The sequence below is a fragment of the Triturus cristatus genome, chromosome 3_2, assembly GCF_964204655.1.
Source record: "Triturus cristatus chromosome 3_2, aTriCri1.1, whole genome shotgun sequence".
Classification (NCBI taxonomy): domain Eukaryota; kingdom Metazoa; phylum Chordata; class Amphibia; order Caudata; family Salamandridae; genus Triturus; species Triturus cristatus.
Window position 1 is genome coordinate 1,044,094,388 of NC_140584.1, and position 23,861 is coordinate 1,044,118,248.

Below are 23,861 nucleotides of genomic sequence, written 5' to 3' on the forward strand. Positions count from 1 at the left end.
CCAGCCTGGCTCGGCTCTCCCTGATAATTTGTTGGCTCGCCCATCTCAGGTACTTCTTTCATTAAACTCCCACAATTACCTGTCTCTCCCCGATCTTTCCGTGCCCGCCCACTCTCTGTTCTACAACCCACTCTGCGCCTCCCACGGCAGATTATCCCCGCCCCTTGCTCACTCTCTCCCTCCCACAATCCCTTTGACTTTCCTAAGCCCCGCCCTATACTCCTCTCGGAGCTCCGTATGGCCCGCCCTCCTGTCCTTCCCGTCTTCTGAACTAAATGGCTGTGACCCTCCCCTCTCTTTCCGTATTCTCATATCTCTCTCCTCTTACATCCCGCCCACCGCATTCCTGCCCACGTGTCCCCGCCCCTCACACCTCCTGCCTCCAGTTCCCCGCCTCCCCTCTCTCTCTCTCCTCCCGGTACCGCCCCCCTCCCTCTGGAGCTGGGCCTCAATGATCCCTCCGCCGCCGCGACGCTCTCTCGGCTGCCCTGCTGGCTCTCCCGGGCCCTGTGCGGTGATTCCCCGATCGTGATCCTCGGCGCCCTCTGCCCGGAGCCCCCTGAATCCGAGGGGCAAATAGCGGACCGGGGCGGTGACAGCCTGTCACTGGCGACTTCGAGAGCGAGCCCGAACTCCCGGCGAAGCAGCGACAACTTCGCGGGGCCAGTCTGGGGTTTCAGGGGAAGAGCAACAGTGCGGTGGAGGCAGCACCCGTCGCGGAGAGGGGACGAACTGCACGGGCCCCGTGCGCCTTCAGGAGGTGAGACAACTCCACGGCAGGGGAGGCAGCAGCACGTTTCCACGGAGACACCAGAAATCCAGCCGGGGAGACAACTGCTTCAGGGAGATACTGCAACCGCAGGAGAAGTGCAAAGAACACCTCAGCTGCGCCAGTCCCCCGGGGCAGGAGGCTCCAGGGGGAAAGCAGCAAGCCAGTGTGGTTGGTAGACAGCAACTCCACGCTGGCACAACACCTCCACTCAAGGAGAGAACAAAAGCGCTGCTGTCCCCTTTAAAAACTCGGTGTGATAACCGCACTTCAAAGGGACACCGCTGCTCAGGAGACCCGTCACCTCTCTACGAGATCAGCTCCACGGGGGCAAACAAGTACGCAGGGCAGGTGGAGCACTTCAAAGCTAGGCGAGGAGCAGAATTGACTGTAAGTTTACGGGAGGGAGCAACTTGCCCATGTGGGCAGTAGATGCAGTGGAGAACAGTAACTACAGAGGGGATCAGAGTTCAATGGGAGAATCAACAAACTCATGAAGGGGCCACATCTCCAGGGAAGAAAACGGCGACTTAAAGGTAAAAAAATTGCCGTTCGCCAGGGTGGCAAGTACACCAGAAGAGGAAAAACACATTTTCAAAGATAACTACAACTTAAGCGTGGAGCTCAACGAGTCGACGGATTTAAAAGACTATAGAGGAAGATCAGCAAGTCCACATAGGAAAAAAATCTTCATGAGAGTGAAAAACTTCACCAAGGGATAAAAAGAAAATCCTCAGCAGATAATTCCAACTGGGAAAGAAAACTGTAGTAAAGTGAATAATAATTTAAACAGTGGACAGCAATTCCAGAAAAGAGAACAATAGCTTGGTAGAGGAACACGACCTAGTAGGAGAAACACAGCTTCATGTATGCCCTGAGAAATTCATTGAAGCGGACTGCAACTGAGGGCCCAAAGAAAAACTTGAGTTGAGTTATCACAGCTTCCGAGGAAGGGAAGCGCTTTTCTGGATAGAAATTTGCCTGATAGAGAGATCTGTTTTATCCAAGGGGCTCACTGATGTGCTGGTGATTTCCAACAAGGGACACCTTATCGTGGGGGACAAACAGACAGCATGGGAATGCCAAGTATCTTGAAGGGATAGTTGCAGGAGTGTATCAAAAGCCTCAAGATCCAAGGGTGAGGTGCGGCTCTGTATGAGAGAAGTAGATTTCACGGCAAGCGAGCTTCAGAGATTTTGTAACCAAACTAATAGCTCTGTAAATCCAGGAGGAATTGAAAAGGGGCCCCACAGCTCTTCCCTCGAGGTAGAGCTGCTGCCTGGCCCTGTTGCAACAAGTGTGGGCGAGGCAGGGACTTGCCTGCTGCATATCATCCACACCCCAGAATCCCTGTGCTGGGAGTTGTGGGGAGCGCCTAGCTCAGACTGGATTGCGGTCCTATATGTCCTTCAACGAAGGGGATTTTCCAAAGCCTTCACTGTTAGATGCTGCTCAGTTCTGTGTAAGGAGACCACGTGGCCCTGGTTTAATAGCGCAGGTTTTGGACCAGCCCAGCCATTGAGTTTACTCTACCAGGACCCGAGACCAGACCATTCTAATGATGGGAGAATTGGCAGAGCCTGACGCCGGTGGAGGCTGAAGGCATGGCTTGGAAATCCCGTTGTTGTACCCCAATTTCTCTTCTAGTTCCTCTTCCATTGAAAGATGACAATGTGTGTTTTTTCAAACTGTAGAAGATATGTTTGGGAGCAAGAGGATGTGCTATGCCCTGTGCGTGTTATGGCACTGGAATGCCCAGGGTTGAAGAATCTGTCCTTCAGTGGATTAACCCGTGTCTCAAGGGCTACAGGGTTCATCTCCTGATGAATTTAACAGCCTACAAGAAGATAAGTATATATTACACTACATATTTGACAATACACCTAGATGGGTACATCACCAATGGGAACGGCACCAAGGTTCTAAGTGGTACGTTATAAGTCATACATAACATTGACCAATAGGCCTGGCTCCATTGTCTTCTCCTGCGGATGTTGCAGAGTTCTCTTGGAATGGCAGTCTCTGTACACTGACGGTTGGGGGCTGCTCTGGATTGCCGAGCGCTATGGACGCCCGTTGCCCAGCGCTGCAGTGGGCAGTATGAGTAGCTCCCAGCGGCAGCTGGTAATCCTCTGGCCCTGGTTGCTGATGGCGACTCTGCAGGCTGGACTTGGGCACACAGGTTTGGTGCTGGCAGCAGCCGTGGAGTCAGAACGCGCGGCCTCCCAGAAGGCCCTGATCCGCGTGATCCCACTGAGGATGGATTCGGCAGAGAAGGACAACTTGACCCTGGAGGGAGTGTTTGCCAAGATGGCTGAGGTGACCCCAGCTGAAGGGAAGCTGCTGCAGGTAAGCGTCTGAAGTTCAGGCCACAGAGTGAATGACACCTGCTTTTTTTTTTTCTCTTGGGTGAAGTGTGGGATCTCAGCACATAACAAAGTGTGGTGACCATGTGGCAATCTTTAAATACAACTGTAGGTTTTCAGTTCTGGGGCTTAGATTTAACCATTATGATACTTAGGTCAGTTGGTTTTTAGGGCGGGCAGCGCACTGTGTCTGCAGGCCTCCCACGCTTTCAGTCCAAGGACTTTATTTTAGAAACGCTTGTTATTTTGTGCATTTGTAAAACAAACCAATACTGAAGGCTCCAGAGAAGTGCCAATATGCTCCAGATCATAGGCCTCAGAGGGAGACACAGTGGGCCAGCTTGCTGAGCGGGCACCTTGTCAGCTGCTGTTGTTTGTTTAGCCAGGAAGTCACATATTGAAGTCCCACTGGACCTGCTTAGCCTTTGATTATTATAAGGTCAATAAAGTGCAAAACTTTAGTGGTGGTGATGGTAACAATGCTTGTCTTTTAGATGCCTAAAGCCTGCTACCGCCCCACCCTCCATGTTCCCTTTAGTCTCTGTTGACTCTAAAAGGCCTTCTAACCGCGTTTTTACTAGTATGCATTACTAATGGATTTCTCAAGTCTATATATAGTATATTATTGGAAACTGATTATTATCCATAACTTTGAGCTTTAGTCGCTCTTCCATGTGTCTGGTGCAAAGCGTGTCGAGTTTGTCTCTAGGTAACTGGATCCAGGGATGGCTGAATGAATCCCAGCTCCTCTACTTGACCAAGTCGCGTGAGCCTTCTGCTTCTCTTGGCAGATGCAGTGCGTGCCCCAGACGTCTCCTGCTGTCTGCTGACAGACGTCCTTGTCGCGTGTTAAACTGTTACTCCTCCGCCCCCTTCTTAATCCTAACATAAAACAGTCTGAACGTTTTGTGTTCTCAATTTCAGCGTCAGCATGGCTGCACCAGACCGCTCTTGGTAACGTTCTGTGGTTCTGCTTAAATTCACCCAGTGATGTTTGAAGGAATTGATTGGTGCTTCGATTTTTTTTAAAAAACTGCTGTCAGGCTTAAACATAGTTGTGATTAATAAATAGCATGGGTGTATAGGTCAACCCCTGTTTCTGTAATTCCATCTCTAGGAATTTTCTTCATAAATGTTGGTTGTTTTTACGATTTTTTTTATATATTTGTTTTTATGTATCTCTTAAACAACATTCTGAGGTCGGCTTTTTAACTGGTGTATATATAATTATTTGATGCACTTTTATATTTTTTTTATCTCTAAAGCCGAATAAAGTTTGTATTGATTGATTGATTGGTGCAGGAAGGCATCTACTATTGCAGAATGTGTGTGAAGTCACCTATATAGTGCTTGCCGCATAACTAGCTGCTTTTGTGCGCTGCATTCAGGAGTGCCAGTGGTCCCAGAGGAGGAGCCTCTTCTCTCCAGCCGGCCCTCGGTTTACGACAAAAAGTTAAAGCTAGAAGTGCCGGAGTGCACAGCGCTGTGTGGCCTTTGAAGCCGTGCGAGGCGCTGGAGCTCTCCGTGTCCTGCAGCACCTGGTCTTCCGTCCGTGGCTGCAGCTAAACTCGCCCCGCCGGCCTGCTCCCGCTGATTGGACACTGCGCTTGCAGCGCTGGCCTTTCCCATTTGACATATTAGTTTCCTGGGGGAGTTTTAGACCTCGTTTACCTCCATGGACACAGTTGTACGAATTCGCTTTATAGTAACTTTGAAAATAAAGTATTGAGTGTTGTGGCAGGTCTACGCCGTTTACGTTTTTATGCTGCTCTTGCAAAAAATAATCCTCTCGATGCTTTAGTAATCTGGTGCCGTAAACAGCCCTCGAGGTAAAAATTGGGGTTGGCTCAAAATCAAAGAAGTGAAGCAAAACCAGAGTGCTATTTGTTTAGGGGTGTGGGAAGTTTTTACTCTTAATCCTGTGAAGCTTCCTTAAAAATGACGCAACCTTTCATCGGCTGGTAAGTGATAAATTGCTGAAAATAAAGATCTTCAATGGAAGGGCTTGCGGAAAAAAAACAACCGAAACACACATTTATTGGGCGAGTTTTCTTGTAAAATGCATTTTGTTGCAAAATAATTCTTCTGCGAGCAAGGTTATGCAAACTTCGCACAACGTTGTAACTTTCACGATGTGCAAAGTTTGTAGACTGTGGGCGCGACGTGAGTATCGCCCGCACCTAGATTGTGACAAACGAAGGCAAAGCACAGGACTGCAGGCTTGGTGACAGTTGGTGATCTGAATTCAGAAATTGCAAATCTCTGCTCCAGCTAAAGCGCTGAGAGCAGAGCACCTTCAGTGAGCACGTGGCTGGTGAAAGGGAGACACGAGCAACGTGTGGCCCTTCTGCTCGTAGGTCTAAAGTCTACTCTAGACAGACTATGTGCTTATTCAAAATAAGGACTGTTGAATTGACCGTAGGCCAGACGCCTGAAACAGACCCCATGTTTAGGCAGTAAGTAATCTACTCCTTTAACGAATGTGCTTCAGGTGCCTGTGTAATCAGTATATTATACGTCATATTGTTATATTATACGTCATATTGTTACTGTGCACGCCAATAGCGCCAGTTGCCACTTCATCTGATTGGTTGCGGGCCATTACGTGTGGGTTGGATGTCTGTGCGTTACAACGTCACTTGTTTTTTCATACCCTTAATGAAATGCAACGGCTGCCATTGACACAGCCCTAAGCTAGCCGGGCAGATTGTGTCTCCGCATCGTGGGTTTCCTTGGGTTCGAGAGAGAGAGAGCCTTGTGAACCGTGGGGTTTGCACCCTTACCCAGCACGCGCACACTTCTTTTACCATATTCTAAACGTAACCTTTGAAACATGTCGAGCACTGATCAAATGCATAATGGTCGAACACGTGCCAACAGCAGCACTATCCAACACGACGCCCCTCTCCCAGCACGCAGTGGCACACGACGAGACAGCCCGAATGTCTACCTGGCTATCCATGCACGGAGCAGCACTTGCACCACCCTCAGCAACAATGCATAGAGCGCAATACATTGAACATTCGCTTTGTACCAGACCTGCAATGGAAACGTTTGGAAATTCATAGCCCGGACTGCAAATGTGCTGTAAATACCAAACTAATGGCAATGGTGCCCTATAAAACCATAATAACAGCGTTACCAGGGTGTAGTATGTGGTAAGTTGTCATGCTAGTGTATTTACTTACTTTCATTAGGAGTTCTTTGTAGAATATAGAAGATAGATTTTACTCTTGTTAGTTCTATGTTCTATCTATATTAATCCTTGTATGGAATGTTATAGGCAGATGTTACGCTCTCGTTGAGAGTCATGCTGATGTCCTGAGGGTTGGCAATAAAGATAAAGGATCTACATTCAACGTTTCCTGAGTATTTGTTTTACGACACACACTACAGAAATTTGGCGACGAGCTGGGATCGCGTTGCTGCCAACCCTGGACCCACAGCGTATTCTGAAGGAATTTGGATTATTCTACTTTTCGTGTACAAGTGTTGCTGTGACAGAGTTATTACCGATGTCATAGCTAACAAGCATTGGCATAGCCAATAGTTCTCGCCTTTGGGACCTTATAAATGTTTAGCCATGCAACAGTTGATGTTGTTGCACCAAGGATATTGTGCTGCATAACTAAATGCTTATAAGGTCCCAAAAGCGACACCTATTGGCTATGCCAATGCTTGTTTGGAGTGGGTGTGAGGCGATTTGTGGAGGGCAGAGTGCCTCTTGGGTAGCTCCTTGCATGAGGCCCTGTTCCCCTAAGGCCATGCCCCCTCCTCTCATGGTGGAAATTTAGTTGTAGGTTGGCAGGTCTGTGGATGGAAGACCAGACACCCACAGAGGAATGGACAGACCGAGTGATATAAATGTGTGGAGGTGGTTTCAAGTCCAGTGGACCAACACTAATTTTTGGGGACAAGGTTTTTCATTCATCATCAGTCTTAGACCTAGAGCAAGAAAAAGCTAGAAAAGCGAGGAAAGAGATAATAGGAAAAAGTGCCCTAATAATCACGGATGAAAAGGAATGCGTACGAATGAGAAAAAGACATGAGGTGGATGGTGGTGAGGTAGAGAAAGAGGCATGAGGAGGAATCAAGACAGCTCAACTTTGGTACTCAATACACCTCTCAGCAACGCCAAGATTTGTTCCGGCTTCTCCTGAACCTTCGCCTTGCATACACACCAACACACCTGATACAGGAGGGAGCCCTCCGATTTTATTTAAACCCAAATCAAGTGCTTTTTTTTTGTGTGCATATTTATATTGCGGGAACTCGACCCGAAGGTATTGGAGCGCTTTACACGAGCACCGTATTTACATTACACATTCTGGCACAGGGAGATTAAGTGATTTGCCCAGAATCACAGGATGCAACAGTTGATGTTGGTGCACCAAGGATAGTGTGCTGCATAACTAAATGCTTATAAGGTCCCAAAAGCGAGACCTATTGGCTATGCCAATGCTTGTTTGGAGTGGGTGTGAGGCGATTTGTGGAGGGCAGAGGGACCGGTTTTGGTACTGGGGGCTGGTTTTGCAGTAGTGCTGCAATATCGACCCCCAGTAACAAAAGCAGAAGTGCTTTTAGTTAGGCAGCAGTACTTCACGCTTGCTGCCTCCCACCCCACACCCCTCCCCTGCCGGTCCGATAAAATTGCCAGGACTGCTTTGTGTTCTTAGTTCGGCCCTGAGCAGAAGTACAGTGAACAGAACTACAGTGAGAACCTGCAGGAGTGTTGTCTGCCTTTGCAGGTGAAACAAGTTCGATCTTTGAAGGACTTGAAAGAGGGGACCTATGATTCTTAATTTAGCTGGGGTCTTTGAAAGAGGTGTCCTTCAATTTCTTCATGACATGGTACTGTCTCCTTTATCTTTAGGTTGCCAACTTTCTCTGTGTCGTCATGGCCTCTTTTCAGTCTTTTTTCTTATAAATCTTTTTATTGCAAAAGCAAGCATTACCTTTCAAATTACATATTTTACCCCCAATTTGCATCAAAGTTACATTCCAACAGTGGGTGAAAAGTCAGTTGATAAAACTGTACAAATTGTATCCCTCTTCTTCACCCCATCCCTGCACAGCCGTCTCACTCATCAGCACTCTTCAACCCTCAGATCCTGCCTTGCTTGAACAATTGGTCTGCATATTATTCCCTGAAATTCGTTCCAGTTCCCCCAAATTTTTGTCCTTTTTTGTGGGCAGCCTCTACTCTCGTATACTCCTCTTTCTGCAGGCACGCACCAGTCCATATCTGCTCTCCATTCATTCAGCGTTGGCATCAACACGACCCTCCACCTTTTAGCAATATTGCGCTTAGCAACCATGAACCCCAATGTCACCCAAAGGCATTCCATACTTTTTAAATCTGACTCTACTCATATGTTCAGGAGACACCACTTAGGCGTTTTAGTCACCTCTATAGTATACAGCGCTCTCATACATGTCAGTACCGCATCCCAGTAACCTCTTTTTAGTCTTGGCCTTTAATTTGACATCCATCTATGGTCTGGGGAAGGTTACCAGATAACTCCATGTCACCGAGGTTGCGGTGCTCCAGTCCGTACTTCGTTTTCTGTTAACAACCAAAAGATTTCCGGTGAAAAGCAAACACACGTGAACATTATGATTTGTAAAGGAGCCTGTAATCCATTGCCGTGAGGGGAACGGCTGGCCACACCCACCCACTGCTGACGCTGACATCTTGCGCCCGGAGGTGCGTTTAAAACTGCAGCGGGCTTCCGCAGCGTGGGGAGCCCGTAATCCATTGCCGTGAGGGGAACGGCTGGCTATGCCCACCCACCGCTGACACTGACATCTCGCGCCCGGAGGCGCTTTCAAAACTGCAGCGGGCTCCCGCAGCGCGGAGAGCCCGTAATTTATTACCGTGAGGGAACGGCTGGCCACGCCCGCCGACATCTTGCGCCTGGAGGTGCGTTTAAAACTGCAGCGGGCTTCCGCAGCGTGGGAAGCCCGTAATTCATTGCCGTGAGGGAACGGCTGGCCACGCCTGCCGACGCTGACATCTCGCGCCCAGATGCGTGTTTAAAACTGAAGCGGGCTCCCGCAGCACAGGACGCTCATGGGCGTGCCCGGGCGGACCCGTCTACGCCCGTCAGAGACCGAACGAGGCTGGGCCATCCCCCTTTAAGTGGCATTGGAAGACGGTGACAATACGGGTGAGTGCTCTATTCAAAAGCCTGCTATTGACTGGCATTGACTTCGCGTTGCCATCCCTAAGCTGTTATTATGGGGAAACGCACTACATTACAACCAACACGTCCCATAACTACCAGCATTGACAGTATGCTTGAAAGGGCCGTTAGTATTGTCTCCAGTGAAATTGAGCTTACGGAGCGATGCCTGTCCATGGGTATTGAGGGACGGACTGATATTACAATCTTTAGAGGCACTTTTCCAGACCATACGGAGGACCAGTCCCGCTCGCAGCCGAAGGGTATTGGGAGCTATCAATCTCCAACTGCTTGTGGGGGTGCAAGTAGGCAAGTCATAAGTGAGGAAGCAGAGCTGCCTACTGTTATTAACATTGCTACATCAGTAGGAATGCTCGCTATAAAACGGAAAAGAAAGACTGGGCCTGGGAAATCAATTTGCAGTAAAAGGAAGCAGCATACTTGCAGTGCCCCTGTTCGTACCCGAACATGTCTTTCCACTTGGATACAGCCTTCATCAGGTTCTGATATAGCTTAAGCTCCCGATTCCTCTGCACCCACACAAACTGTGAAACTGAGCAACTCTACTAGCACACAGACTGAAGCAGCACCTTGCCTTGAGAATTATGGGGACATTGTTGCCAATATTCTCGCGGTGTTGGTGACTAAACAAATCACTGAACTTATTGATAAAAGTTTTCCTTAATACAGAGTCTCTTAGACAATTTGACTATACTCATGGGAGGGGCTGGCCAATTGATGAGAAATGTACAAATGGTGGTTGACCATGAGGGTGGGTGCGGGGCAAACGTAAGCGAAGGCATAGTAAGGAGTATCCCAATTTCTGAAACTGTGTCACAAACAACCAGAATCATTACTCCCATAAATACCCCGTGCGTGCCACACGATCAATCTAGGGGTTGTCCCCAATTGCCCTTGGATAGACATGGTACCGTACCCCCCCCAAACCTATAACCGTCCCAAATATCCACCCTACTAGGGTTGACGTTAATAGGTGAAACAGGCCCAATGGATTAGACCAGAACAGTTTGTTTAGTACCACGAGCAACAATGTTCCAGTTGCCCCAAGCATTAACTGCCCGGTGGTAAATCAGGATGTTTTGAGTCTGCCACTCGCTGCTTGCCTCTGTGCTGGTTGAAGAAGGATCAGCATGAGTAATGAGATTAGTTACGCAACAAATGTGCGGACTGGCTATCAAGGCATAGGAGGTTTCATGCATCCGAAATAAAGGATATTATTATGGCACGCAGAGTTGGGTGGGAGCATCTAAAAAGAATATTGAAGGGGACTGTATTGTTATTAACTTTCGCAGACCATCCTGGGTGAGATACCTACTAAGGGATTACGAATTTACTACATTCAATAATTCTAATATATGCGCATTACCCCGTGGGTATTTTTACAAACCAAGTTATGCCCCTCGTATCTACAAGCCCACTTTTACCACTCCTAATATGTTTCAGGCCCTGTCTGGACTAGATACCAGGACTGACTGCCAATTTTTGGGGAAAACATTGGTTCTGTTATTATCTCACCTTATGCCCTGCCTGTAACTGAGTCTACTATTCCCCATACACAAATGAAGGTTACAGCTCGCTTAGACCTCTGCATCCTAAGCTGGAACATTGCAGGGCTGTACTCTAAACTTCACCAACCAGACTGGGTACAACTTATTAAAGGCCAAGACATTCTTTTATTTCAGGAAACATGGTCTACTCAAGATTTGTACATTGAGGGATTTAAATGCCATAATATTTTAGCCACAACCCCCAGGTACGGTCGACCGTCTGGGGGCTTATCAATCTGGGTAAACATTGAGACAGCGGGTAGCATAAAACTGTATGCACAGATAATAATTTTAATGTATGTTGTTTAACAGGGGAATTTCTTTTCCGATAATACAGTTTTATAATAATGATTTTCACTCTGTCCCAAATACGCATTTTATAAATCTGTTTAATTTTATTGCATCTACTGAAAAATCCAAAGACTCTTTTAAGCCAGCGGGTATCTGTCTAGGGGGTGATTTTAATGTTAAGTTATCTCAATCACGGGTAAGGAAACACCCACATAGCAGTGAAGAAATATGTAATAGGGGTAGAGAGCTAATGGATTATCTGAATATCCATAACTTAGTCAATGTTATGGATATTGCTGCAATCCCAAAAGACAATGCCCTCCCCCCCGAACCGACATTTAGAGGGAGGGGCTTCTTATCGACAATTGACTATGTTTTTGTCTCCCCCCGCTTTAGAAGCTACCCTGCTTAAAGCCGAGATAATGGCCACAACCTTTGGGGACCACAATCCAATACAAGTAACATTATAAATGGCTCCAGTTCCAATGCCACAGATAGAATGCGGTGCCAGGGATCTATTACCATCTACAGATAACCTCAGACTGGTATGGCGAGGCGTTAACAACGCCGACCTATTCAGTTCAATGGTTAAGGGTAACATGAATCTCATTAATATCTGTCTTGAGGCCCTGGATCCACACCCTGAGGCTATTACCGCCTTCACTGAACTTAGCGGAGCCAAGAAATCCCTGCTGTATAAAACCATTTTTATAGTACAGCATGAACCTAGATGGTTCAATCAGGAGTGCTGTATTGCCAACAGGATGCTCCGCAAAAGCCCTATCTCAAAATCCCAGGTGTAACAAACTGATCAAGTGCTCAAGGTTGGCCTATAAGTGGGCTGTTGCTAATAGGAAGCAACAGTTAATAAATAAGTACTGGGATGCACTCATTAATGCCACTAGTCAAAATAATGGGAATATATTTTGAACTGCCATTAAAGAGTTTAGATCAATGGGGCAACCATTAACTCCCATTAGCTGCAATATGAGTGCTACCTGGTAAAGCCACTTTTCTGCTATTTACCAAGCGCCTGCCTCTGTACCCGATCACTTCAATAACCGCAAATGATATTAACAACTTAATGGTTGTCATTAATTTAAATATGCCAAAAGAGTTCCTCACCATTCCTGGTGAACCCGTTGTTAAATGGACAAAGTGGAAGGAGTATTTTCTTAATTATATTGCCACGTTAGAAGATAATGGTGGTACTCTTTCCCCTGACAGAAAAAAAAGAATTCTCATGCCTTGCCTTGGCCCTGAAGGTCTAAGAGTTTATAACCAAATGCAGAAAGCAGAGAGAGCAGGAGATGTTGATGTTTTTAAGTGTGCAATTTTAGATTTGGATAATCATTTTTCTCCTATTGCTTGCGTAGCCATTTCTAGACGCACATTTTACAAAAGAAAGCAACGACCGAATGAATCAATTGAAGATTATATTTCTATTTTAAAAACTCTTGCAGTCCTTTGCAAATTTGGAGTATTTCATGACGACATGATAAGAGATCAACTAGTTATTTGTCAAATAAATAAAAGTATTCAATACAAGCTATGGATTGAAGGAGACTCAATCCTTAAAGATATTACTACGTTAATTAAAAAGGCTGAACTTTCCGAAAGAAGTGCTAAGGCCATTTGTCAGTACAGAAAAACCATCTGTCAGCTTAGTTTCGTCCAAGTCTAAAGGAAAGTCTAACTTTACTGCTCCTGTAGAAAAACGTACTTTGCACCACAAGTTTCCTGACAAATTTATACCAAAATCTCAAGGAAGTGCTTCTAGTTTTGCATGTTATAGATGTGGTAGCACTAAGCATAATGCTAGTTCAGACAAATGTTATGCAAGATCTACAAAATGTCTTAATTGTGGTATTGTTGGCCATTTTGCAAAGGTTTGTAGAAAATAAAAGAAAAAGAAATATAACCGCGTTGCTTGTCCCACTGAGAATTCAGACTCTTCTGAAGTTAATTCAGAGGATTCGGAAAGATCTCATTTAGGTTCCACCTCCATTTTCAATATGAAAAGTGTTGTTCTTAATATCACTGACACTGATAAAAACAAACCTTTGTGCATTATTAGTTTTGGAGGAATTCCTTTACAGGTTGCTGCTGATTCTGGATCTCCATTCACAATCATTGCTCGTTCTATCTGGGATGACAAGTTTGTGAATGTTTTAGGTACACATTTAGAGCCTACGGACATAAATCCTGAAAGCTTAACAGGTGAAAAGATAAATATGTTAGGTTTTCGCTTACTAAATTTTCAATTTAAAGGGAGACAAGCATTCTGTAAACTGTATGTAGCATTTGATGGTCCTTCAGTTCTAGGGTTGAAGGACCAGAGAGCTTTAAGTATTATTCTAGACCCAAATAATCCAAAACAAATATTAATAGCTTGTGATGGCGAGGAAACTAAGAAATGGGGGTTGGATGAGTTTAAATAAGTGGTTAATGGAAAAATTGGTAAACTAAAGGTTTCACCCATCTTATTAGGGTCAAGCCTTCTGCTATTCCCAAAATTCACAAAGTATGCAATATTCCGTTGATTGCCAGAGAGGAGGGCAAACTTGAGTTAAAAAAATTACAAGATGCAGGTATTATCGAGACTATCGAGGCTTCTGAGTGGATTTCTCCGTTGGTCGTTGCTAGACGAGCCAATGGAAACATTTGTTTGTGTTGATCTCAGAAGTCTAAATGAGAACATTATAGTGGATAAATTTCCTCTTCCGAGTATTGATGAAATGCTTTCTATGACCAGAGGTTCCAAGTGGTTTTCCACTATCGATCTTTCTGCGGCATATCACCAAATTGTCCTACACCCGTCATGCAGAAATGTCACTTCTTTTTGTACCCCTTTTGGTTGTTACCAATTTCGCAGAATGCCTTTTGGTTTGGCTTCTGCGGCCGCTGTATTTCAGAGGTTAATGACTCAATTATTTGGTGATATGCCGAGGGTTACTTTCTTTCAGGACGACATTCTTGTAATGGGTCATGATAAACCTGAACATGATGACAGATAAAGAAGAGTTTTACAGGTTTTAACGTCCAAAGGTTTAACTGGCGAAATTTCAAAATTCAAATTTGCTGAACGCAGTGTAACTTATTTAGGTCACGAGGTAAGCCATAATGTTATCAAACCTAAATCTAAACTCATCCGTGCTATTGTTGATGCCCTATTTCCTAAGAACTAGGATGATCTACGATCATTCTTGGGCTTAGTTGAATTGTATTCTAAGTTCGTCGAGAACTTTTCAGAGAAAACGCATCCTATGAGGCTACTATTAAAACATAAAGTCAGTTTTGATTGGTCCTCTGAATGCCAACAAGCTTTTCAAGCTATTGAAAATGCTATCAGTAAAGCCCCTAATCTACAAGGTTTTGATCCATCAGCTCTCTCTTTTGTCACCACTGACGCAAGCTTGAAAGGTTTGGGCGCTGTGCTCACTCACATTGATTGAGACCATAATGAAGTTGTCTTTGCTTTTGCATCTAGGTCGTTGTCTCCATCAGAAAAGTATTTGGTAATTGAAAGGGAGACTTTAGCTTGCGTTTGGGCTATGGAACATCTTAGAATTTTTTTATGGGGCAGGCATTTTGTCTTAAGATCAGATCATAAACCTTTAATTAAACTTCTTACTACGGAAGGTTTAGCTAAAGCTACTTCTAAAATTGTCATATTTTCTATGCGACTTCAAGATTTTCTGTACGCTGTTAAATACTTTCTTGGGGTAAAAAATAGAACAGCTGATTTTCTAAGCAGAATGGCTTTACCTTTGACTGAGAGAGACTGTAATTCATGGGATGAGTTTTCTGTTGCAAGTGTCTCTTATGTTGATGTGCTACAAGGGAGTATTGAACGTTCGGAGTGGATAAATGCTGAAATTGAGGATGTTATTGTTCTTGATGTCAAATCCAAAGTCATTAAAGGTTGGTCTAATGTTAAGAGAAAGAATCTTACTGATGAACATAGAGGATTCTGGGAGGTGAGGAATGAATTGAGTGTTGATGGTCAATTCATTTCTTTTGAGAGGAGATAAAGTAGTACCTCCCATTTCCTTAAGAAAGAAAATAATTAGTTTGTCATGATGGTCATTCTGGCATCACCCGCATTAAACAGGGACTCAAAGCTTTGTATTGGTGGCCAGGTGCAGATACTGCTGTAGAGTGTTTTGTTAGAGATTGTGTCAACTGTGAAGTTACAGACAAATCTCATGAAACTCTCCATCCACCCTCTTTCCCATTACATTGTCCAAATTCTCCTTGGCAAGAGGTTGCTTTTGATTTCATGGGACCTATTTCATGGCAAGATGGTTCTACCAAGTATATTATTGTCCTCGTTGACCTATTTTCTAAATGGTTTGAGTTGAATATTGTTGAAAGTGTGAATTCCCTTTCTGTTATCAAGTTTTTGGATGCTGTGTTTCTTAGGGAAGGTTTTCCTGCGTCCATCCTCACTGACAATGAGGTTCAGTTCAAATCCAATGAAATGGTCCAGTATTTAACTTCTTCTGGGATTGAACAAAAATTTTCTGCACTTTATAATCCTAGCGGGAACAGTGTAGTAGAAAGAATTAACAGAACTATTAAAGGGATTATTCAACTTTCCTATAAATCTAACTTGTCTTGAGAAAATGAGTTGATGAAAATGACTTGGTCTTACAAAGGTGACCAGTCATTCTTCCCTTGGTTGCAGTCCTTTCTCTATCATGAGGGGTAGGATTCAGTTTTCAAAGGAGAATCCTAGTTGGATGAATAGAAGCAAATGCGTTTATTGTGATTGGGATTGCATTAAACATCACATTAAAATGTCTCAATCCAAAAATAAGCCTTATTTTGAAATGAAACATGGTAGCAAACAAACTAATCTGTCTGTTGGTCAATGGGTTCGTGTCAAACTATCAAAAAAACACTCCCAAAGGAGTTATTAGATTAGCCCTCAATAAAAAAAATTTCTAGTCTTCATCTGACTGTTTCTCCTCACGAAAGTTATTTGTGGTTATTGGATTGTGATTTGTGTTCAAGTTCCAATGATCTTTCTTCTTCAAGTTCTCAAGCATTAGCACAAGATAATTCTCTACCAATTCCTATTGAAGGAACTTCCTCAGATTCTCAAGTTATTTCACAAGATACCGCTCAGTCTGTTACTGTTCAATCTCCTTTGGTTGCTGAAGGTTATTCTTTGTATAATGACCCGAAAACCTCCAGTGGAAGAATTATTAAGAAACCTTCTTGTTTTAATGATTTTGTTCGTGAATAAAGTTTTTTTTGTTTTGTTTTTATTTTACAAGGGGGAGGATGTGTAGTATGTGGTAAATTGTCATTCTAGTGTATTTACTTTCTTTCATTAGGAGTTCTTTGTAGAATATAGAAGATAGAGTTTACACTTGTTAGTTCTATGTTCTATCTATATTAATCCTTGTATGGAATGTTAAAGGCAGATGTTACGCTCTCGTTGAGAGTCATGCTGATGTCCTGAGGGTTGGCAATAAAGATAAAGGATCTACATTCAACGTTTCCAGAGACACACACTACAGAAATTTGGCGAGGAGCTGGGATCGTGTTGCTGCCAACCCTGGACCCACAGCGTATTCTGAAGGAATTTGGATTATTCTACTTTTCGTGTACGAGTGTTGCTGTGACAGATTTATTACTGATGTCATAGCTAACAAGCATTGGCACAGCCAATAGGTCTTGCCTTTGGGGACCTTATAAGTGTTTAGCCATGCAACAGTTGATGTTGTTGCACCAAGTATATTGTGCTGCATAACTAAATACTTTTAAGGTCCCAAAGGAGAGACCTATTGGCTATGCCAATGAAGTACGAGTCATGATCCATAGGTTCCATTAGGATCTGCTCTGGCTTAGAATGGAGGTGGGGTTAGTGGGTACAGCTGCTCTTTCCCCAAACTGTCGGTTTGTCTCTCAGATGGTATTGCTAGGACAATGTCTAGATTTTTATTCAATGAACGCACATAGTGATCATCATCTGTTGGAAGAAAGAGGGTAAGCAGAAGAGACAGTGGTAAGACTACAGAAAGGGGATGTTCCTGTTGAAGAAACACATTGAGACAACACCCATCGGAGGAGTTAACATAAGGGGGAGGTGTAAGAAAGCAGCAGTTAAAGACCCTGGGGAGAAGAATAAGAGCGAATGTGGAAGAGAAGAGAGGCAGTAGTGGACGAGTCAAACGCACCAGCAGGAGCGGTAGCTGTGCCAGAGACGTCAGTGTAGAGGGCTGAGGACAGTGGAAGAGATGGGAATAATTAGAGCAATAGGCTTAACTATGTGCACGCGGAAGGAGTCCCACGTGCTAATAACTTGATGTCGCAATCTGCACTGGAAAGCGGATGTCACAGCGGATATGTGTCTCAACCAGTGGAATATGTCCGTACATCTCATCCAAAATCTGTATTAGACAGCGGGGGTCTCATTAGACCTCCAACCAGATCTTTTCGAAGCCCGTTTTATCTAGCGCATGATCTACGCATAGGTGTCGTCCGAGAGTTGTCACAGCACATTGCGAATCATCTGTCTCATCAATCGAAATACGTCATAGCTTGTCACGTTCTGTGAATTAAATCACAGTAGGTCTAATCCAGGAACCTCGTAATCTGTTTTTATCAAGGTAACATCACAATGGATTCGAAAACCAAAAAGATACTCTGGAATGTTTATCGTTCATGACTGATGGTGACGCAGGACTACGCGAGATGCGTCTCCGTTAATTTGAGCCGCCCCACTCCCAAAATAGAAGCTTATTGAACTCTATCCAGCATGGAAAAATAATGTCTCTGACCTAATTGTGTCCCTCATTCCGATTGAGGAGGGGGAGGGACAGCACAAGAGCAATTAGTAAAAATAATTATTTTCGAGCTCTGACAATTTCTATTTTCGGGTGTACTTTTTAGACAGCAGATAATAGCTTGGGTGTTTTGTTTTATGTCTTCATGTCTTTCAGCAGAAAGCTTGGGTTCTTTATTTTCCGCCTTCACTTCTTTCAGTATCTGGGGTTCGGCAAATTGCTCTCCACACAATGTTCTCAATGAAGGAGCTTTCTTCGTCGACGGGTGAGGTTGACACTCAAGGCTTACATTGTCGCCTCTTGAGCAATTAATCGGACCTCTTGTCTTCTCCGCTTTACCAAACCGTGTGATCATTGGCGCGGCAGCGAATGCCCTGGTTTCTGTTCACGTACCTGCTGGTGCCACAACTGTCTGTGCTTAGAATGAGGGCGAACATCTTTTTGGGTGCTAAATGCCAACGCTGCTTTAAATGGCACGTCGCTGACAAGTTCCACTGACCCTTCGTTTCTATTTAATTTTAAATGTACGGTGTTGTGTAGACTAAAGTTGACCTTGTATCTCCAATGGTGGGCAGCGTATTTACAGATGGGCTTTTCTTACAGCGGTAATTTTTAACTAAAATGCACATTTCTGCCGTGTGACCGCAAAGTCCAGATGTCCTTCATATGCCCTTGTAAAAGCTTCACGTTAATTAACTTGTATCTGTCTGCATAGAAATTAAAAAAATAGAAGAATAAAGAAATATTTACGTTTATAAAAACCATATTTACTGGTTTCTCAGCGGAACGGACCCGGATCGCTTTAAAAATATTTATTAATAAAAACAAACGCTTCCGAAACAGCCCGAGAGGCAACTTACATAAACCGGCGGTTGACTTAAAGTAAAATCAACAAGCCCACGAGTGGTGCGCACACAAAATGGGAACATCCCAAAAGCACGGTCTAAACATGAGCGCACAAGTCAGCGGCTTGGGGTAATAAAAAAGAAGCATCAACAGAGTGTCACAACATGAAGCCAGATGGCCCCTGCGCGCGCGGCTGCTTGAAAAAGCACAAAAGTGGAAGCTAATTGGAAAACAGATGGCCCCTGCACGCGCCGCTGCTCGCTCCCTCAAGGTGGATGCCACCACATGCACGAATGTGTGGAAAAGAGCAGTCCAATTTCTAAAGGTCATCTCCTAGCGCAGCGCATGTGCGCTGCGCTAGGCTCAACCTAAGAAGCTATTGTTAAAGTAACCACCTTTTTTAATTCTGACTAAGCTGACTTACTCAAACACGTAAGAAGAACTGGGGGTCTAGTATCAAACAGCACAAAAGATGAAGGATATATAGTCAAAGAATCAACACATCAAATCTTAGAGCAGAGCATGGATTTGCATCAATCTTACTCTCAGGACGGAGCATGGATTCTCATCAGTCTGGCTCTCTTGATCATTTATATCATTTGGTCATCCATCCAATATGGGAGGTCTGTCTCTTGATCCTATATAGTGCAGTGCAAAAAAAGTGAGTGAAATCTAAAAAAGGTTGTGCAGAGAAGAAACTTCTACGGATGTTAAAATCAGTGCAAAAAATCTATAGCAGTACGGCCTCGTGACTGCTATTTGTACGTCAACATGTTTCAGCCATCCGGGTATACTACCCACGGCTTTCTTCAGGACCTGTGTATGTCAAAACCATGCTACTGCAACCCACGTTCACACTGCCAACATTGAAGTGTAAAACAGATTTCAAATGAAATGTGATAAATAAAGGTTGGAATTAATACAACTTCCTTGGTTCCAATCCTCCGAATCACAAGGTGCAAACATCACCCAACATGATCTGGGATTACACCTCACCTACCCTGGAACCTGTCTCAGGAGAATGAGGCCCCGCTCTGTCCGTCGTTGCCTCAGGTATCGTCTGATCAGGGAGGGATGGCTGAAACATGTTGACCTACAAATAGCAGTCACGAGGCAGTACTTCTATAGTTTTTTTGCACTGATTTTAACAAAGGTGTGAGGAGCAGATATAATCCGTAGAAGTTTCTTCTCTGCATAACCTTTTTTAGATTTCATTCACTTTTTTTGCACTGCACTATATAGGATCATCCACCATGGACTCAAGCATCTTTTTCTTTCATGTGAGGTCTAATTCCACCAGTTATTCTGAGCAATAGAGCTTGCCAGTGAGGCAGTCTCTTTGATCAAGAGACAGACCTCCCATATTGGATGGATGACCAAATGATATAAATGATCAAGAGAGCCAGATTGATGAGAATCCATGCTCCGTCCTGAGAGTAAGATTGATGGAAATCCATGCTCTGCTCTAAGTTTTGATGTGTTGATTCTTTGACTATATATCCTTCATCTTTTGTGCTGTTTGATACTAGACCCCCAGTTCTTCTTGCATGTTTGATTGAGTTAGGAGTGGGGATTAGAACTTCGGCAGGTCATTAAAAATTTCCCTTAGACCCTGTTTTTCCGAAGTGTTTTTTTGATAAGCTGACTTACAGACCGCTTTAGTTATTTCACCCTCCCAATGTCTTTAAAAAAACCATGACTAGACAATAAATACATACATTCAGGGGGCTTTGAGTCAGCCTTCTCAATAGATTGGTCTGTTAAACCGTTATTCATATTTTGCTCCCCCCCACCCTACTAAAGCATATACAGCATGATACAGTAGATTACCTCACATCAGCCATTGGCTCGTTTGTACTTTGAGTGCAGCATTTTCCGTGATCTTTTCACATTCATTCAAGAAGTGTGCTTCAGTGCATGAACTGCTGCACCAATACTATTTTTTAGGTTGAGCCTGGGCAGCACATGCTCTGCGCTGCGAGGCATTCGTATTTGAGTTTGGACTTGAAGCCCCGCCCACTTTCCGCCCATATTTCTCATTGGCTTGTGTCATTGTCCTTTGTAAATGCTGGCTTCTTATTCGTTAATGGCTTGTTAGTCCCTCCTTAGTACCATCTTGTCTTCATTTGTAACCTCCCCTGATGACTGGCCCTTTTACTTCGGTTGTTACACAGTACGTCTTATTTAGTCTGTAAGCACTATTTTCTTAAATGAGTTTCTCCTACGGCAGGTACGACATGCTTTCATGCAAGATTCAGCGTGCCTTCACTTTCCAAGCAATCTGCGACAATGGCGGCCGCTTCTTTGAAATGCAAAAGGTCTTGCATTTATAAGGGTTTGAGCTATTGGCATTGTAAATGACAATGCCTTTTATTTATGCGTTTATTATCAAAACCGATAAATAAAGGGCTTTGTCATTTATTATGCCAATAGCGTAAACTCTCGCAAATGCGAGACCTATTGCATTGCAAATGCTTGTTTTCTTTTGCATGCTTTTTTCTAATTACTTTTGTTTAATTATGCTTGTGTATTCAAACAATGTCTTTGGGTTCCATTAACTTAAATCCAGTGCGACCTTTGTGCAAATAAAGAAGGTTTCTGTTCCTGTTGTAAGTATACCTGCCTGCTTTGGAGCACACATACTTCACTATTGATATTATATGCAATGATTATTTTTTAAACATGTATATCTCTTCTATTTATAACCATATAGCTCCCAGATTTAGGCAGCATTAGGTTTTCTTTTTCAGTTTTTTCTTTCTATTTTTGTGGTCTTTGCTTGCAATAAAAAATAAAATAAGCATCACTCCAGCTAGCCAACAAAAGACCTTTTGGCTTAACCAATGCTTGTTGAAGTTTAGTACGTTACTAGGTGGTGTTATATGACGAGTATAGGGCATTAGAGGCCAGTGTGTACGATCACCAAATAAATGCCTGTGACCCCAAAATACAAGTGTGTCTCCAATATACCTGTGTGAGACTCAAAATAATGGGTTGTGAACTGGAACACCAAGTAGGCCCAAAGGATCTGACAGCAAAATGATAGATTGTGACCCACAAAGTATCGGTATCATCCCTACTTTTCTATCAGTGAGGCCAGTAAACAGGGCTTTAGGTGGATTAAAAAAACTGGGGGGGGGGGGGGGTCTCTCAAAGGGGCGTGACTGTCATTAAGGGCATGGCTTAAAAACAGGTAAGCAAAAAATCTGTGCTTAGCATAGTGCGCTGCCTGACTTGTATTTTGCTGTTTCTGTCATTGCATCCACATATATGATACAACAAGTAACATCATACCTACAACAAGTAGAATATTGAGGAAGCTTCCTCTTAACGCCCTGGTGACACCATGACAATGTTGCTGCTCCTGAGTTTCAAAAAGAGAAGGGAAATCCAGAGAAAAATTACTCCCCTACAACGCTCACCTGGCATGACGTCATGCCGTAACTTCTCCACTAGTGAGAAGTGAGCAGTGTGAGCACGTGCACATGAATGTGCCTGCTGTCACTGCAGTCTGGAAAAAAAACGGACCGCTTGTGCCAGGGCACAAAACAGAGCCCCGTTTCGAGGCCTCCTTAAAAAAACTGGCGGTGCTCGGACCCGGTGAGACCCGGCCCACTTAAAGCCTTGCCTGTAAAGATACATTTAAGTCTAAAACTGATGAAAATAAAGATACTGGGGTTTCCGGAATAAGAGGTCGCCTTCATCACTTTCAAGGTCAGTGGGAGGTGGTTCCAGATTTCAGCTTGACACCCCTCTTTTCAAATATCAATTGCATCTTCCCAAAATAAAAGGTACTTCATATACCAGCGGGTGGCATTAATTGCCATTGTGTAATTGCACACATTTTAAAATGTGACTTAGTTTGTGCAGTATTTCTGAAGATTCACTGGGTATCTATAGTACTTGTTAAAGTTCTGTGATTGTATTCTGAAATTGCTGTGTTGTTTTTTCCCCCGCCTATCTGGCACGTTGCCCTGTCCCAGCACAGATGCCTTCAATTATTTCTTTACCGGGGTGTTATGCCACTTTCTCTGAATCTGTCTGATCTTTAGCCCCTTAATCTACATGCTCTTCCTTTTCTAGCTAGATCTTGCTCACTACTTTTCCTTCTTCCTTTGTTTTCTGCTGGGGATTTTCCTCTCTCCCAGACTCCTTCTATGATCCTTTGCTCTTAAAGCAGTACAAGTGGAGTCGTAGAGGCGTCTGGAGTCGCCCTCACAGCAAGTCCTAATAAGCAAAGGCAAAGGTCCTGCATTTGGGACCTATTGGTGTTGCTAATGCTTTAAAGTGCAGCATGGCAAAACGTTTAAATAAAATAAAAAAGTGCTATTTATGCTGCTGCCTCACTTCGTTGGTGTATGCATGGTCCATTACCCATATGTATCTATAGAATGACACGGGACCCATTTAAAAAAAAAATATTTGCCTATCTGAGATGGATCGATAAATTAAATATGTAGTAGCACAAAATCAGTTTTAAGGCAGACTTGCCTGCAGCAATTTGTTGCCCGGACCTCTCTCAAAAAATAATAAGAAGAAAAAGTTGGCCAGTTGGTGGAAGGGAGGCATAACAGGAAGTGGGAAGGGGCAACAGTGGGGTACAAGAGGGTAGTAGGGGAAAGCCGCACTCGATGGAGAAGAACAAGAGCAAGAAAGCAACGTAGGGGAAAAGCACATGAGCACTAATTTTTATTTATTTATTTATAAGTTTATACCGCGCTAGAATCGGCTCTTGTGTAAGAGTATCTCTGCGCACAGAAGAAGAAAAAGGGGAAAAGGTTGGCGGTTGCAGGAGACGGGAGAGATCATGGGTCTCAACACACTAAGTATTTAGTACTGAGGAGGTGGAATTTACTAGAATAAAAATGTTTTGAGTTTTTTCCGAAAAACCAAAAATTCGGAGCATTGCCTTAATGCAAGAGGAAGTTTGTTCCATAGGGTCGGACCCACCACAGACAGGGCCTTACCACCCTGTCTGCTCCTCTTAATAGTTGGTACTTTAAGGCGAAGTTGGCCACTAGACCTGAGGGTTCGAA

At 44.0% G+C, this 23,861-nt stretch overlaps 1 protein-coding gene across 1 annotated transcript in view; it reads left to right on the forward strand.

Annotated features, from left to right (window-relative positions):
- The first annotated feature begins 432 nt into the window (after positions 1–432).
- RNF43 (ring finger protein 43) overlaps positions 433–23,861 on the forward strand; it is a 385,455-nt gene continuing 362,026 nt past the window's right edge. Inside the window, exon 1 of the mRNA XM_085649734.1 lies at positions 433–3,118. Within this exon, the coding sequence (XP_085505860.1) occupies positions 2,870–3,118 (249 nt within the window). The 5' untranslated portion in view covers positions 433–2,869. The remainder of the gene's footprint in view (positions 3,119–23,861) is intronic.